We start from the raw sequence: 15,868 nt of genomic DNA on the forward strand, positions 1-15,868 counted from the left end.
TTTGTAAATTAATTGCAATGCATTTCTATATATTATATAGTGCAGAAATTTATTTATTAAATAGATTATATTTTGGTTTTAGTTTTGGTATTAATTTTTATTTTTATTAAAAAGTAATAAGAAACAATAATATATTCAGTAATATATAAACTATTAATATTTTAACTATTAATTTTTTCAACTAGATTAAGCACTCATGAAAGAACTCACATTGGTTTTAGATAGATTAAGCAATGAGATGAAAATATTAATAGATGAATTATTTAATAAATTAAATAATTATTAAATAGTTAAAATATTTAATAGACTAATAATTTTAAAAATTAATTAGTTAAGGTATATTTAACTATTGAAACATATTTTTAAAATGTAATTGGATATTTCAACTATTAATATTTAAAATATTAATAGTCAATAGATTCAATAGTTATTAATAGTTTATACATTAAATAGTTGAAATATTTAATAAATTAAATAGTTAAAATATTAATAGTGGAAACCCAGAATTAGGGACCTAAACAAAAAAAATACACTAGCATAAATTCAGAATTAGAGACCTAAACCAAAAAATATATATATTCAGGGACTAAACAAAACACACGCTAACTAATTAGGGACCTAAACCAAAACATATATAAATTAAATAATTATTTTATTAAATTTTTCAAATTTAATTAATTTATTAAATTCTATAGTTAAATATACCTTAACTATTTAACGTTTAAAATAATTATTTTTCTAAATATACCTTAACTATTTAATATTTAAAATAATCAATTATTTAATAGTTATTTAATATTCAATTAAAATAATTAAATTTTAATTAAAATAATCATTTATTATTAAATTAGTTTATTAAATTCATACCTCAACTATTTAATTTTTAATTGATTACATTTAATATTTAACTATTTCATATTTATTTGATACTAGTATTAAATAAATATTTGAAGTATTAATACTGAAGTATTTATGTAATATATATCATATATGATGTTGCATTTCAATGATAGAATGGAAAGTGTGGCTTAGTGGTTAACATTAACATGTGAGGGTAAAGGACATGGTTGAACGTTAGGGACCAAAACAAACACGAAATCAACATATAGGGACTTGGATCGGAAAAAAAAAATACAAGAACCAAAATCAAAAACACGCTAACTTACAGGGACGAAAACACTATTTAAGCCTTGTTTTTATTATATAATGTTTGGTAAGAGGAAGAAACTGTAACGCACACCTAAAACTCTAATAACATATAAATCCAAGAGTCATAGCAATAAAATCATTCATTATATAAGTGAAGAATTTCACCAAACAAAATTATTTACTAAAAAATATTATATGAGATGCTTCAAGATGAAGGTCAGTGATTAATAGTTGGTCAAATATGTATCGTGGGTGAAAAGGATTAGAAAAGTGGCAAAATTGTTTGTGAGAGTTGTTAGAACATAAGGGTTTATTGTTTGTGGCTTTGTACATGAAAGTTGTTTTTTTTATTTTTTATTTTATGCTAGTGTATGGATTGAAATTTGTGAGAGGTTCGACAGAAATTGTAGTGTGGTTTTTGTTCATATTCTTTTTGTCAAAATTGTTATTGACATATGAATGTGTTATGTGTGATTGGAAAAGGTTTGTATTTTTTTTTTAGGTTGATGGAATGCGTTCACTTTATAGAACCAGGGAGTGATAATTCAAGGCAAGAAACATGTCTTTCATGACCATAAAGTTTGAAGATTGTTTCCTTGTTATTTTGAAATATTTCCAAGTTTATGAGAACATGATTTTTATGGTGATTAAGGGTCTTGAAGGAGTTTGATTTGGTCTCTAGAAACCTCTCAAAATGGGCACCCTTTTGCTATTTATTTTAATAGTAATAATGTTAACACTAATTTAAAAAAAGTAACTAAAAAACAAAAATGTACTAGTAAAAAAAAAATGGATTTTTTAAAATGTTTTATGATGATTTTTTGTGTGAATAAAATATAAATAAAGTGAGAAAAATATTTTTTAATAAATAACAAAAAAAACAAAAATTAAAGTTAAATGATTAAAATAATACTTTTTGTGATTTTTTTTAATATAAATTAAAATATAATTAAAATTATAGTTATAAACAAATAAAAGGAGAAAAACGTTAGAACTGAGATTCGAACCCGGGACCTCTCGCTCTTGTACCTTTTACACTCAGATTCTTACCAACTATGTCATATCACTTATTTGAAATAAAATGGCATTGGCAAATATATGAGGGCAAATTTTGGGGTACAACAGAGGGACATGGTGATTTTGAATTGTAGGCAGCATAGGCTAAGGCATCCCTACGCTCGAAGGGACTTGAATATTTTTATCGAAAGGAAACAGAAGAGGGGGTACCCTAAAGGTGAGTGTGTGCAACAATCACGTGGGTTAGTTTCGAGTATTTAATCTTGTAATTAGCGAGCTAACGGTTGATTTTACCTTTATCATAAAATCCTAAACCATACATCTAAATAGATAATAATAGCAGTTATAATATGCGGAAAGTAAATGTGAGAGGAAATAAATCTATACTATTACAAAAATAATACCCATGCGACCTATACATCGATTTCTAGAATTTTAAATAAATAAATAAATAAACACGCATGCGACAATCATTGAAATTGAGATGAGAAGAATCAGAAAAAAATACGTTTTGAAAAATAAGAGAGGAACCCTAAATCTAAATTAATTATCAAATTACTATGTTAATAGTCTAATTCTATGTTAATAAATAAATACCAATAAGTCTAAATAATTAACCTAATGTTTAATTAAGAAACCTGATATTAATAAACTAACCCTAATTTGGTTGATTAAAATAAAAATTGATTAAATTATAACCCTAAAAACTAATTGTTTCTTAATGATTAAATGATTAAAAAACGAATTAATTAATTAAATCCTATGGTAAAAAAACATAATTTTAATTATTTAGTGGCTAATGGTTAATTAATGTTAACTTAGGGATTAATGTTGATTAATGGTTAATTGTTAGAGTTAATTAGTTGTTAAAAGAAAACAAAACAACAACAAAAAAGACAAAACAAAAAAAATGATAAAATAAAAAAAAAGGGAGAGAAATAGAGCGCGTGATCAGATGTGGACGAGCCCTGATGGTATACGATATGGATGCGCATCCTGGGGCGCTAGATATGGCTTCGTATTGATCCAGTGGTTAGGATTTGAGGATGCATAGTGCTCACGTGTTGACGTGTAGCGTTAGATTTGCAGATCAACCAATTCATAAAAAACTTTGTACAAAGTCTGGGCTCGAACCTAAGACATTGAAGCCATCAACATGTGCATAATGCCACCTGAGTTGCGCTGCTTCTTTGATAAATCACCAACATTAATTAAGAAATAATAAATCAGGTCTCAAATTTTGAATTTTCAAACAAATCAAACGCGGGCCCCACATGATCCACTGTGTCACCAATCAGAAACGGAGTGAGAACATGGAAGGATCAGCCAGCCAATAGAAGCTTTGCACGCATGATCAACTGGTCTTAAACACTATTCATCATCTTCCCCATACGAATTGCTACGGATCTGCTTGTATTTAGCTACGAAATCGGCTACGAAAATACGTAGTAGAACCTGAAAAATTAGACTTACGAAAAAACGCGTTAGGCATACAAAAGGAGAGCCCGGATCAATTATATCGAACCCTCTGAGTCCAATGGTACCATTGTTGTGTCCTGAAAATGCTTGCAAATAGCAATACGCGTAGGTGGAAGCTTGGAGCTTCATTCATGACATTTATGGATTCTTGCGTTCAAACTCACGAAAGAGGGGTCGAAGCAATCTCAAACAGCAACATAAATTCATATATATATGCATGGAATTGGTTCATGTTAAGTGATTAAAGATTTTTTATTGAAAATTCGTTACCACATTGGTGCAATCTTTGTGAGGGGAATCTGATGCGTTCTATCCTTCACAACTGGGTGGTATGCACTCCTGGGTACCTATGGAAGATGACCCAGTGCTTGAAACCGATTGATAATGGCTGCCACAAAAGACCCCTCTTGCCCTAACTTTCTTTGAACCTTTGTAACTTGTAAACCCTAGCTCTTGGCCTCCTTTATCCCTTTCCTCTTGCTGAACGTGTTTAACATATAAAGAGCTTGAATTAGGTTTAACTCATGGGCTTGGACCTTAGGTTGTGAGTGATGTGGAAATATGATAAGTTTATGTATTAAAATCTTCCACTTTTGGCCATTATTGTTCCTCAAGCAAAACTCCACGTTTGGAAACTTCATGGGGTATAATATGGGCCCTTTAAAAGATTAAAATCAAACCCATATGGATTAATTCAATTTTTATATCTTACTTAATTTATTTTCCTTTTAATTGAATAAAATTTAAATAAATATAAGTAAAAATAATAAAAATATGAGGATGGTCTTAGAGGTCATTTTTTAGGTCATAATAATGTTTGAAATTAAAATCTTAGGCCCATTAGCTTAAAAGTCCAAAATTGGCCAATTAGGGTTTCATGCATTTCTTGAAAATCGACCAACTTGTACCAAGCATATCTCTCTCATTTTTTATTTTATGGAAGTGTTATAGGACTTTTTGGAAAGCCCAATATGTCCTCTATAAGCCACTTTGGAACGTTTTTTGCATTTGGAGATTTTATCTTAAAGACATGGATTCTGACAAAAAACAGCTTTTTGCGAGCTTCTAGAAGAACCTGTAATATTTTGACTCATATCTCTCAAATGGTGCATTTATGGCCTTGGCTTTAGAGAGACAAAATTTTAGATAATTCAATTTCCTTCAAAATAGATTTTTGTTGGGAAATTTATGATGTTCCATGTGATAGTTATGTCTGGTCAAAGTTTAGTTGACTTTTAGGTGAAAAACCCTAATTTAGAAACTATGAATCTTGATGCTCTTTGAGCTTTTCTCAATGAATCATGATCAAACCTTGATCAAATTATGAATATAACCTCAAAATATTGATGTTGACCAAAAATCAGGAGTTTTGACAATAAGTTGACCATAGTTGACTTTTAGGTCAAATCACTCGATTATTGATCATTTGTGCTTTTATCGGGGAAATCTTGTGAATCAGAGCTTAATGATATGGGATTTATTTGAAGCATATAGGAAGCCACGAAGTCCCCATGAGGTGTCAAAACCTGATTTTACCTTGAGAGAAGCAAAACTCTAATTGTGGGTTGATTGTTTAGGAGAGAGATCATCATGCCCATTCCTTGTATGGCCTTAAGTAGCTGAAGATCATAGGTGTCTGAGGAATTTTACTGTGCCAAGATACCTTGAAAAATGGTGGGAAAATTTTGGGGTATGACAGATGCAATCTAAGAGAAATGGAGGTGAATTAGGATTGCCCAATGTTCTTGTTTTTGTGCAACAATTCTAACTTGTTATTTTTTTGGAATTTATGAAAGGGATATGTTATTAAGATGACTTGAAAGTAAAATTCATAAAAATTAAAGAGTACAACACCTTTATACTAGTTCCCCTTATAACCAAAGGTGTATATAGTCTTTCTACTCCTTAAAGGATTTTCCATTATTGGTTGAACATTTTACAAATCCCATACGAAAACTTCCCTTGCAAACCTCAGAAATAACACAAAGAAATAAAAATACTTTTTTTTTGTACAACAACAACAATAACTTGTCATAAAAACTTGATGACTAAGTTACAATAAAACTTTGAAATGATTTGAGTAAGCTTATTGTTGAAATGATTTCCATGATAATTAATGTGTTCTTCCCTTTCTCTTGATCACAACTCAAGTTTATATACTTAAGTGCTCATACGGGTTGAATAAAACTCTTTGAATGATATGAAAAGTTATGCACAACTTTTCACATCAAATTTGTATGAACACTCGAAAAAACTTATTTCAATAGTATGAAATTTGATGTGTAAAAGAGGTTCAATTGTATTTAGGATGTATAGGGCAATTTTAAGATACCTCTTGGTAATGATATATGAGTTTAACATGGTCTCGTAAAAACTTACAATATTTTACACATTTATTAATCATACCAACTATATTTCTTAAATGTAATCCATTTATAGACCAATTGGGAATAATATTTCTCATACTTTACATGATTTTTTAATGATTAACGAAGATTAACAAAAACAAAATAAAAAGTTTTAGTTTTACCAATGAAACAGTGAAAGGGTGCATTTGGTTAAGAATTTGTGGTTTTAAACTTTTTTAGGGTTAAATATTAAAACTCCACTGTAATGTTAGCGAGTTTTAGTTTTAGCCTCTGTAGAAAATTTTGTGTTGATCCCCCTGATCTTATTTAGATTCCATCAACAAATCCCCCAATTTCCTAGTGGCATGAAAGATTCTATGTTTTTTCCTATGTGGCTTTATTGTTTATTTTAAATCATGGTTTTATGCCACATGTCCAGTACAACATGGCCAATTTTTGAAGGTTCATAATCTAGGGTTACGATTTGTATAAGTTAACCCTCTTTATGCTTTGACTCAATTACAAACTGCAACATCTTCTTCATAATGCCCCACCAACTGTTTAAATAATTGCATGTGAATATTTTTTATTTCTTAAGTTATTTAAAGAGGGTTTAAAATCCCCGCAACCTGTCTCTTTTTCTTTAGTGTTGACTTTAACTGACGTGGCCTAACACATGGTGTTCCATGTAAGGCTCCGTTAGTGGAATCTAACGGAAGGGACCAAAAATAGGGACGGAAAATATTGCGAGAACCATTGTTTGAAGAAGTTTTTTGTTGGGACTAAAATTAAAAGTTGTCATATTTATAGGGATTAAAAACATATTTAACCCTATATCTTATTATCTGTAATTCTAGAAGATTCTATTTTATTGCCTATAAATAAGTAAAATTCAAATTCGACCCAAATATCTAACATATAGTACAATTGTTTCTAGTGATACAAAAATTTGGAGTAAAATGGAGAAAAAATTTTAAATATCTAGGTTTAAAAAAAACCAAAAAAATCAGTTTTTCAGAAAATTTACCAAAGCGGTTTGGCAGTACACCCTAGGGTATGCGCCAAACCAAATGGCGCATTGGTACAAAAGTTTGGTGAATGAGCCATATGAAATGGCGCAAATGTGGAAGCCACATTAGGTTAGCCATATCAAATGGCGCCTATGTGGACTTCCTTTTTTTATTTTTTATAAATAATAATTATGGACCCATTTGAACTACCAGAGTCAGCTATTGAAACAGCGATTGAAAGCCTAAAAGACACCTACATGTATTATTGTGATCTTGTGCAAAATGATGTGGATGTGGATCTAATGTTTTGGACATACAGTGGAAAAGTTTATCGAGACGTTTAAGATCCACTTGTTCTAGCAGTTATAGTTGAGTAGTTTAAATGGTGTATGTTGAGTGAGTCCTGATATGATGTAATTGTGTTTGAAGTGTGTATATTGGTGTTATGTTTATTGTGTTTCAATCTAATTTTAAATCGTTGTGTTTGACTGTAGGCGTGTTGATAAATATTACACAACAGTAATATCTTAGGGTACTTAAGAATGCCGATATCTCTTTACAACCCAACACACAGCCAAACACTTATCCAAAAAATGGCATCCCACCCCAATACGTAGTCAATGCCCATCTAAACGGTGAGACATTCATATGTGAAACAGCTGGTTTTCTGATGAGAAACACTGAAGTTGTTACATTTTCATTAAGCAGAAAAGTCAATTTTGCATACTTCCGTAAGAGATTAGAGGCAAAGATTACAATGGGTCATATTTCACCATTTTTATACCAATGTCCTTTTATCCGTGACAACAACCCGGTTAAGTTTTACCAAGTTGAGGTTCAAAATGACGAAGACCTTCAGAATGATTGCTAATCACGAATATTCTGGGTACGAATGCATCGAGCTGTATGTTACCATACATGTCGATACACAACAATCACTTGTTGTTCAATCATAAGTTATTGACCTACCTGTTGACGAGCAAGCAGAGGTGGATGTTGTAGACGAAGAAGAAGATGAACATGAAACTGAAGTTGACGACATGGTCAATGGAGAATCTGAAGACGAGCATGACATATCGGTGCCTCCAGTTCATGTGTATGAACCTCCTGCACATATGAATAACTTGAACTTACAAGGCGACAAACGTTCATCCGATATCTTCTTCAACCCGTACATACAAAGTGATGAAGTGTTAAAGACCGGATATAAGTTTCCTTCTAAGGAGGCATGTCTGAGAACTATTAAAAAATGGCACATGACACAAAATGTTGATTTTGAAGTGGCCTGCTCGAACCTAGAAAGGTATATAATCATTTGTTAAACCCTGATTGTGCATTCAGACTGTGTGCTTCGTATAAGAAGAGAAGTGATGCCTGGGTCATAGGGTCGATTTCACAACAACACACATGTGTCAACTCCAACATGTCCCAAGATCATATGAAGCTTAGTTATGATCTTATATGTCAGGAGATCTTGCCTCTTATCAACTGTGACCCGTCTCTGAAGGTGAAAACGATTATCTCGCATATCACTACATCATACAACTACACTCCATCCTACAGAAAAGCTTGGATTGTGAAAACAAAGGCCATTGAAATTGTGTACGGCAATTGGGAGGAGTCATACAAAAATCTTCCATGTTACCTAACTGCGCTTCAAACACATGCTCCTGACATCGTTTCTATTCTAGAGACATTGCCAGCGCATGCTCTAGATGGAACCCGTGTCCAAGGAAATGGAATATTCCATTGCCTTTTTTGGGCTTTCCAACCTTGCATACGAGGGTTTGCATATTGTAAACCAATATTGCAAATCGATGGAACTTGGTTATATGGTAAATACAAAGGAACCATGTTGATGGCTGTTGCCCAAGATGGAAACAACAATATATTTCCAGTAGCATTCACAATAGTGGAAGGTGAAACTGCAGCGGGTTGGAGTTTCTTTCTAAGGAATCTCCGAGAATATGTTGCTCCTCGACCTAGTCTTTATTTAATCTCTGATAGGCATGCTACCATTGAAAGTGCTTACAACAATCCAGCAAACGGATGGCAACACCCACCATCAATACATGTATACTGTATTCGCCATATTGCACATAATTTCATGCGGGAGATTAAGGATAGGCACCTCAGGAAAACACTGGTCAATGCAGGATATGCATTAACTCAACCTACATTCCAACATTATCAGAGTGAAATTGTATTGTCAAATCTGGATACAGGAAATTGGATTGATAACCATTTCAGGGAGAAATGGACCAGGGCTTACGACAACGGTGTGCAATGGGGGCCACATGACAACAAAACTAGTAGAATCCATGAATGGTGTTTTTAAGGGCATTCAAAACCTTCCTATCACTGCACTGGTGGAAGAAATCTACTTTAGGATGGCTTCAATATTCTCAATAAGAGGTAAGAGGTAGAGTGCTGTTAGAGAATCGGGTCAACTGTTCAGCGAGAGTTGCATGAAATTTATGAGAGACCAATCATTGAAGACCAACAGTCATCATGTAACTGCTTTCGATCGATTCAACCGCACTTTCAGTGTTCGAGAAAAAATTGACCACAATGAAGGATTTCCGAGACAACAATATCGGGTTCTACTAGATGATCATTGGTGCAACTGTGGAAAGTTTCAAGCATTTTATATGCATTTCTCACATATCATAGAAGCATGTGCATTTGCGCACCGAGACGGATTATCACTACTATCTCCAATTTACAAGGCTGAGACATTGCTGAAGGATAGAAAAACACTTAGAAAGGGGGGGGGGGGGGTTTGAATAAGTGTAGTCTAAAAACTTGAACGATAAAAATAAATTGCACAGTTATTTTTATCCTGGTTCGTTGTTAACTAAACTACTCCAGTCCACCCCTGACAAAGTGATTTACCTCAAACGAGGATTTAATCCACTAACGGGCTCGGGGGGTAAGTTATGAAAAGGGAAGGTGTAAGCACCCTTTTCATCCGTAGTTATCTACGGGCTCTTAACTTGCTTAGCTCATGTTTGTTTGTTTTGAATTGAAAAGGGACATAAGGACTTTAGCGTAAATGCGTAGCCTTAGTATTTCGAAAGAGTTTTGAAAAAATGTTTTTTATTGAGCTAGGCATATTAAGAGCACTACCCTAAATAGTTGGTCTTTTTCTATACCTTTTAAAATTCCTAGGATTTTCCATACTATATAGAAGTAGGAAATCCTTGTTTATTGGACGTGTGGGTCATCGAAGGGTCATCGAGGTCGTTGAAGGCAACAAGTAGAGGTACCTTTAGCAATTTCAAAGGGACGATCGTCACTTTTTCGTAGGCAACAATCGAGGGTCATCGAGGGACTTAGTGACGATTTTATATCGAGGGACCTTTGCTAATGGGTACCTCTACATTTCGAGGGACACGACCTTATAATCGAAGGCAACCAAAGAGGGGCGTACCCTAGGGGTGAGTGAGTGCAAGTGTATTGTATTCAGTATTTAATCTTGTATTTAGGTTAGCTAGCGTTTGATTATGTTATCTTACCATACAATCCTAAACATACATCTAACAGTTAATATAGCAGTTTATATGGTGCAAAAAGTAAAAGTGGAAAATAAAGCCCTAAACTATTACATGGCTTCGGGGAGGAGGGGATTACAGATAATAAAAACGAGGGAAAAGTAAGTTACGATTATTACAATAAACTCAAATGAAAGCTAAAAGATAATATGCAAAATTTAACGAGAAAGCTTGTTAATGTCCATGAAGTAGTCCAATAGTTCAATGGTACCTCGCAAATAAAATGTTAGTACAGACATATAAAAAATGATGAGATAGTGTAAATTTATATACAAATAAATTATTCACAAAGATGATTGACAATTTAATTGAGAAATCTTAAAATTATGTATAAATTACTAACTTAATTAATCTAAATAAAAGACATATTTTTGTGTTTTTTATAATAGAGATTAAACTAAAATATTTTTGGTATTTTTTTTAATATTAAGAGAATCTAATTAACCTAGAAAATCCTATTAAAATGGTTCAAACATAATAATGAAACTAACAATTTTTTGGTTTTATGAAAAAAAAAGGTTGTGTTAAATTTAAATTTTAAATGAGATAAAAAGAGAGTTTGAAATCAAAACAAAAAATATTAAGCCTAAATCTAACAAACCTAAAAAAAATTAACGTGAAGTTTTTCTTTAAATCACTTTTAATTAATGGATACTAAATTTCAAATAAAATAATAATGATACAAACAAATTCATTTGATTTTAACGGTGATAGCAACAACATAATTCTCTCTCTTTTTCTTATACAGAACAAACAATTAAAGTGGTTTATGTTTTGACTTTTCAAACAAACAATTAGGAACAATATAAACACATGTGGCAGTTTAATTAGGAACAATATTATCATGCAGAACAATCAAAATATTCAGATCCACTTTCTCTGTTCCACACGTTTCTTTTCTCTTGTTTCTATCCTCTCTCACCAAAACAAATAACAATATAAGCACATAATCACAAAAAAGCAAGACAAGTACCTATCGCAAAGAAATGTTGACGGCGAGATTTGGATCGGACGATGGTGGCGGGCAGATCCGAAAGCGGAGATGGCGGTGTTTGCCATCGTTGTGATGAAGCCGTCGTCGGTGGGCTGGGTAGTGCGGCGGTCGGACGTTAAACATTAGCGGTATGAGCGGTCTCCGACAGTGGCTGTTGTGCATTGGCGCGGGTTGTACGGACGGTGCGGTTGGAATTCTTGGCGGAAGAGAGATGTTCGCCGAATCTGGAGGAAATCGCCGGTGTTGTGCTTGAACGGCGATGTTGGGGGGGGGGGGGGGGGCTGCGCGGATCTGAACGTGAATCGGTCGGAGGATCGAAGGCGCCGGAATCTGCAAGTGGTTGCGGTTTGGTTGTTCGTGCGGCTGCCTGAACCAGGGGTGGTTGCTGCGGCTATGAATTCTCTCCCCCACTGATGAATTTTGCTCTTCTTTTTATAGTGACACATTAGGTTCTTGCAATTAATCTGATTCACTTTGTGTTTAGTATGTTTTGATCAGATTCATGAGATTTTATTGAAATTGATTTTGACTCAAATTCGAATGATTTTTATGCAACTATTGCGAGATTGCTGTCGTTTGACGCATAATTGGAATTATGGTCTTGTAACGGACATTTGGTGTATTGGAAGATTTGATTTTTTTTGTTTTTCTCTAATAATAATAATAATAATAATAATAATAATAATAATAATAATAATAATAATAATAATAATAATAATAATAATAATAACATACAGCTAGTAATGAGCTAGTAATGAACCTGAGAAACTAATATCAAAATAGTAATGAATTTACCTATTATAGAATTAAGTCCTAACTAAGAAATAAAAAGTGACAACAATCTACCTAAAATAACAATCAAGTAAAGATTTTAGTAATGATAAAATTAAAACTATACTAAAATTAGCAAAAGAGTTATCCAAGTTTTTTTTTATTTTTATTTTTTAGCTAAGAATGCATACAATCATGATTTAAAATGAAGATTAATACTTAAAACATACCTAAAATAAAAAAACGAAAATTAAAATAAAAAGTATTTTTTGTGACTTTTTTGAATAAAATAAAACTAAAGTTAAAGTTAGAAATAAATAAAAGGAAAAATGTCGGAAGTGGGATTTGAACCCAAGACTTTGTACCTGTAAGCCTTACCTCCTTACCAAATGGACTACGTCACTTAATCGAAATAAAATGACATTTGTAATGATACGAGGGCAAATTTTGGGGTACAACATTATCCACTTAGCCCACGACTAAGTCTTCTAGAGTCTCCTGATCACAACCTGATCACTCTAGGAACAATTGCTTAGACACAAGCTAAGACTTTCTAGAGTATCCTGACCACCACGTGATCACTCTAGTTACAACTGCTTAGACACAAGCTAAGACTTCCTAGAGTTTTCTGATCAAACCTAATCACTCTAGTTCCTTACAAATTAATATAATCAATTAAGAGTATTACAAGTGCTTCTGAAAAGCTATAATCACAACAGTGATATTTCTTTTAAAGTTTAAGCTTAAGCTCACTAATATATTACAACAGCAATGTAGTGAGCTTTGATGAAGATTAATTTTGTGAGCTTTGATTTGAACAGCGTTTCAGCAAGTTTGTATAGAGTTCCTCAGAATTCGAAACCTTGCTTTTCATCAGAACTTCATATTTATAGGCACTTGAGAAGATGACCGTTGGGAGCATTTAATGCTTTGCGTAATCCGTACAGCATTGCATTTAATGTTTCACTCTTTTGTCAACTACCTCGAGCCTTGTTTACGCTGTGTCTACTGACGTTGCCTTTAATAGCTTCTAACGTTCCTTTTGTCAGTCAGCGTAGCCTGCCATCTTGTACTTGCTTCTGATCTGATGTTTGTGTATACAACGTTTGAATATCATCAGATTCAAACAGCTTGGTGTAGAGCATCTTCTTGTCTTCTGACCTTGAAGAGCTTCTGAGCATGATACCATGAGAACTTCAGTGCTTCTGCTTCTGATCTCTAGTTCTTCTGATGCTTCCATAGACCCATGTTCTGATTCTGCTTGACCAACTTCTGATGTCTTGTCAGACCATGTTCTGATGTTGCATGCTGAACCTTCTGAGTCAAAGCTTCTGAGCGCTGATTTGTGCGTACTCTTTATATATTTCCTGAAAGGGAAATTGCAGTGTATTAGAGTACCACATTATCTTATACAAAATTCATATCCTTGTTATCATCAAAACTAAGAATATTGATCAAAACAAATCTAGTTCTAACAATCTTCCCCTTTTTGATGATGACAAAAACATACATAAATGATATGAATTTGCAATCAGAAAAGAACAGACGACAAAGGACAATTACACAGCTATAGCATAAGCATATAGACAATGTGTAAATATGTCTCCCCCTGAGATTTATAATCTCCCCCTGAGATAGATAATCTCCCTCTGAAATAAATACTAGAAGAATTTTAATAATAAAAGACTTCCCTGAGTATTTCAGTAGAGACGTTCACATAAGCTTATGTCTTCAGAACATTCATGGCTTTTGATTCTTGCTTCCGTAGGATAGCTTCAGAACTTGAATTTCTTTAGATCCCTAGAACACTCACAGCTTATGATTCTAGCTTCCATCGGACAGCTTCAGAACTTTAATTTCTTCGATCTTCAGAACATTCACAGCTTCTGATTCCTGCTTCCATTAGGACAGCTTCAGAACTTGAGTTTCTTTGATCTTCAGAACATTCACAGCTTCTGATTCCTGCTTCCATCGGACAGCTTCAGAACTTGAATTTCCTAGATCTTTAGAACATTCACAGCTTCTGATTTCTGCTTCCCTCAGACAGCTTCAGAGCTTGAATTTCTTCTTACATCACTTCATACTAGATTGTATCAGAACATTGTTGAATGTACCAGAGCATCATCAGAGCATCTCTACATCCTGAAATGTTACAGAACAAACTAAACGACAAAAGTCAGCATGAGTGAATCAGAACATAAAATATGTATCAGAGCATATGGACTGCATCTGATCATATGTAATGTGTTTCATTAAATATATCAATTTGTCAGAACACACATAAAATGTTTCAGAGCATATAAAAATATGCATCAGAACATATAAAGCATTAGAATGAAAAGAATATTCTATCATCATAATATCATAGCATTCTTCCTTCTAGCTTCTTGCTTCTTGCTTCTGATTCTGAAGCTTCATAGCACTTATCTTGCTTCAAGAATCCAAGAGCTTGATTCTTTAAAAATTGCTTCTCCTCATGGTTTTGCTTCTTGTGTTGAGCCTTTGTGATTGTCTTCAATCCTGCAAAAAACACTTAGACACACAAATCTTGCAAATCCTGTTAGTGGTGTAAGGACTTTCTTCTGGTAACTGATAATATTAATCAGATCATTTATCACCATTTTCTCCCCCTTTTTGTCATAACATCAAAAACAGAAAAGATTTAGATGAAAAACAAGACAATAGGAAAGAAACAGAAATTTCATTGATTGAAAAGGAAGAAGTACAAAATAGATAACAAGCAGATGCAACAAGGAAAGAAAAACTACAACGACCAAAGACTAAGACCCTAGCCTAGACACAATCTGCGCCAGCATGTCATGAATCCTGTCAGTGCTTGCAGTTTGCCTTGCCATGAAGGAGCGAAACTCAGCATTGGTTGCTTCTTGCTTGTCCAAACGAGAAGCCAGCTCAGCCTGATTCTGATGTAGAGCTTCCAAAGTCTTCATCAGAACTGAGGGTTCACCAGAAGAAGAAGCGCCAGAACTTCTACCAACAGGGACAACAATCTCAGCAGGGCGATCTTCTGGAAGGTCTTCAACTTCTGCACCTTCCATCTCAGCATATTCTGGTACAGGCAACTCAGAAGCTCCAACTTCCAACGCTTGAAGAATAGCTGCTAGGTTTGTTGGAGGAGTTGGACCAGCAACTTCTGCAGGATAAACCACTTCTGGAAAGACCATGTGAGGAGCTCTTTCAGAAGGGTTCATTCTGAACCAGTTAAACAACCACTGAAAATCTCCAGTCAGCACTGGATTCCTTGGTCTCCATACCACGATGTCTCTGCAGGGATTTTCTTCTTCCATCTCATCTGCAGGTATCCTTTCTTCAAGAACTCTTCTGTTCCTGATGATATGGTGATAGCTGCTTTCACCAGCTTCCAAAAGAAGACCACGAGCACCAGGTGCTTCAGCCATGATTCTTCTCTGGACATCCATAGCCCTAACCAGAAAATCCTGGCGAAAAGCTTCCCAGAGGTTGCAGGTAGCAGGCTCATCCAGATGGTTAAGGTGTGCAGCACCCGGAATCTCCAACCAGCTATTTACA

General features: G+C 33.7%; 1 protein-coding gene across 1 annotated transcript; it reads left to right on the top strand.

Moving 5' to 3' along the window:
- The first annotated feature begins 8,043 nt into the window (after nt 1-8,043).
- LOC131619523 (uncharacterized) lies at nt 8,044-9,341 on the top strand. The gene is made up of 2 exons (XM_058890611.1): nt 8,044-8,174; nt 8,345-9,341. Exons 1-2 carry the CDS (start codon nt 8,044-8,046, stop codon nt 9,339-9,341), a joined length of 1,128 nt encoding a protein of 375 aa, XP_058746594.1.
- Nucleotides 9,342-15,868: the final 6,527 nt, after the last annotated feature.

This window comes from Vicia villosa, linkage group LG7 (genome assembly GCF_029867415.1).
Source record: "Vicia villosa cultivar HV-30 ecotype Madison, WI linkage group LG7, Vvil1.0, whole genome shotgun sequence".
Classification (NCBI taxonomy): domain Eukaryota; kingdom Viridiplantae; phylum Streptophyta; class Magnoliopsida; order Fabales; family Fabaceae; genus Vicia; species Vicia villosa.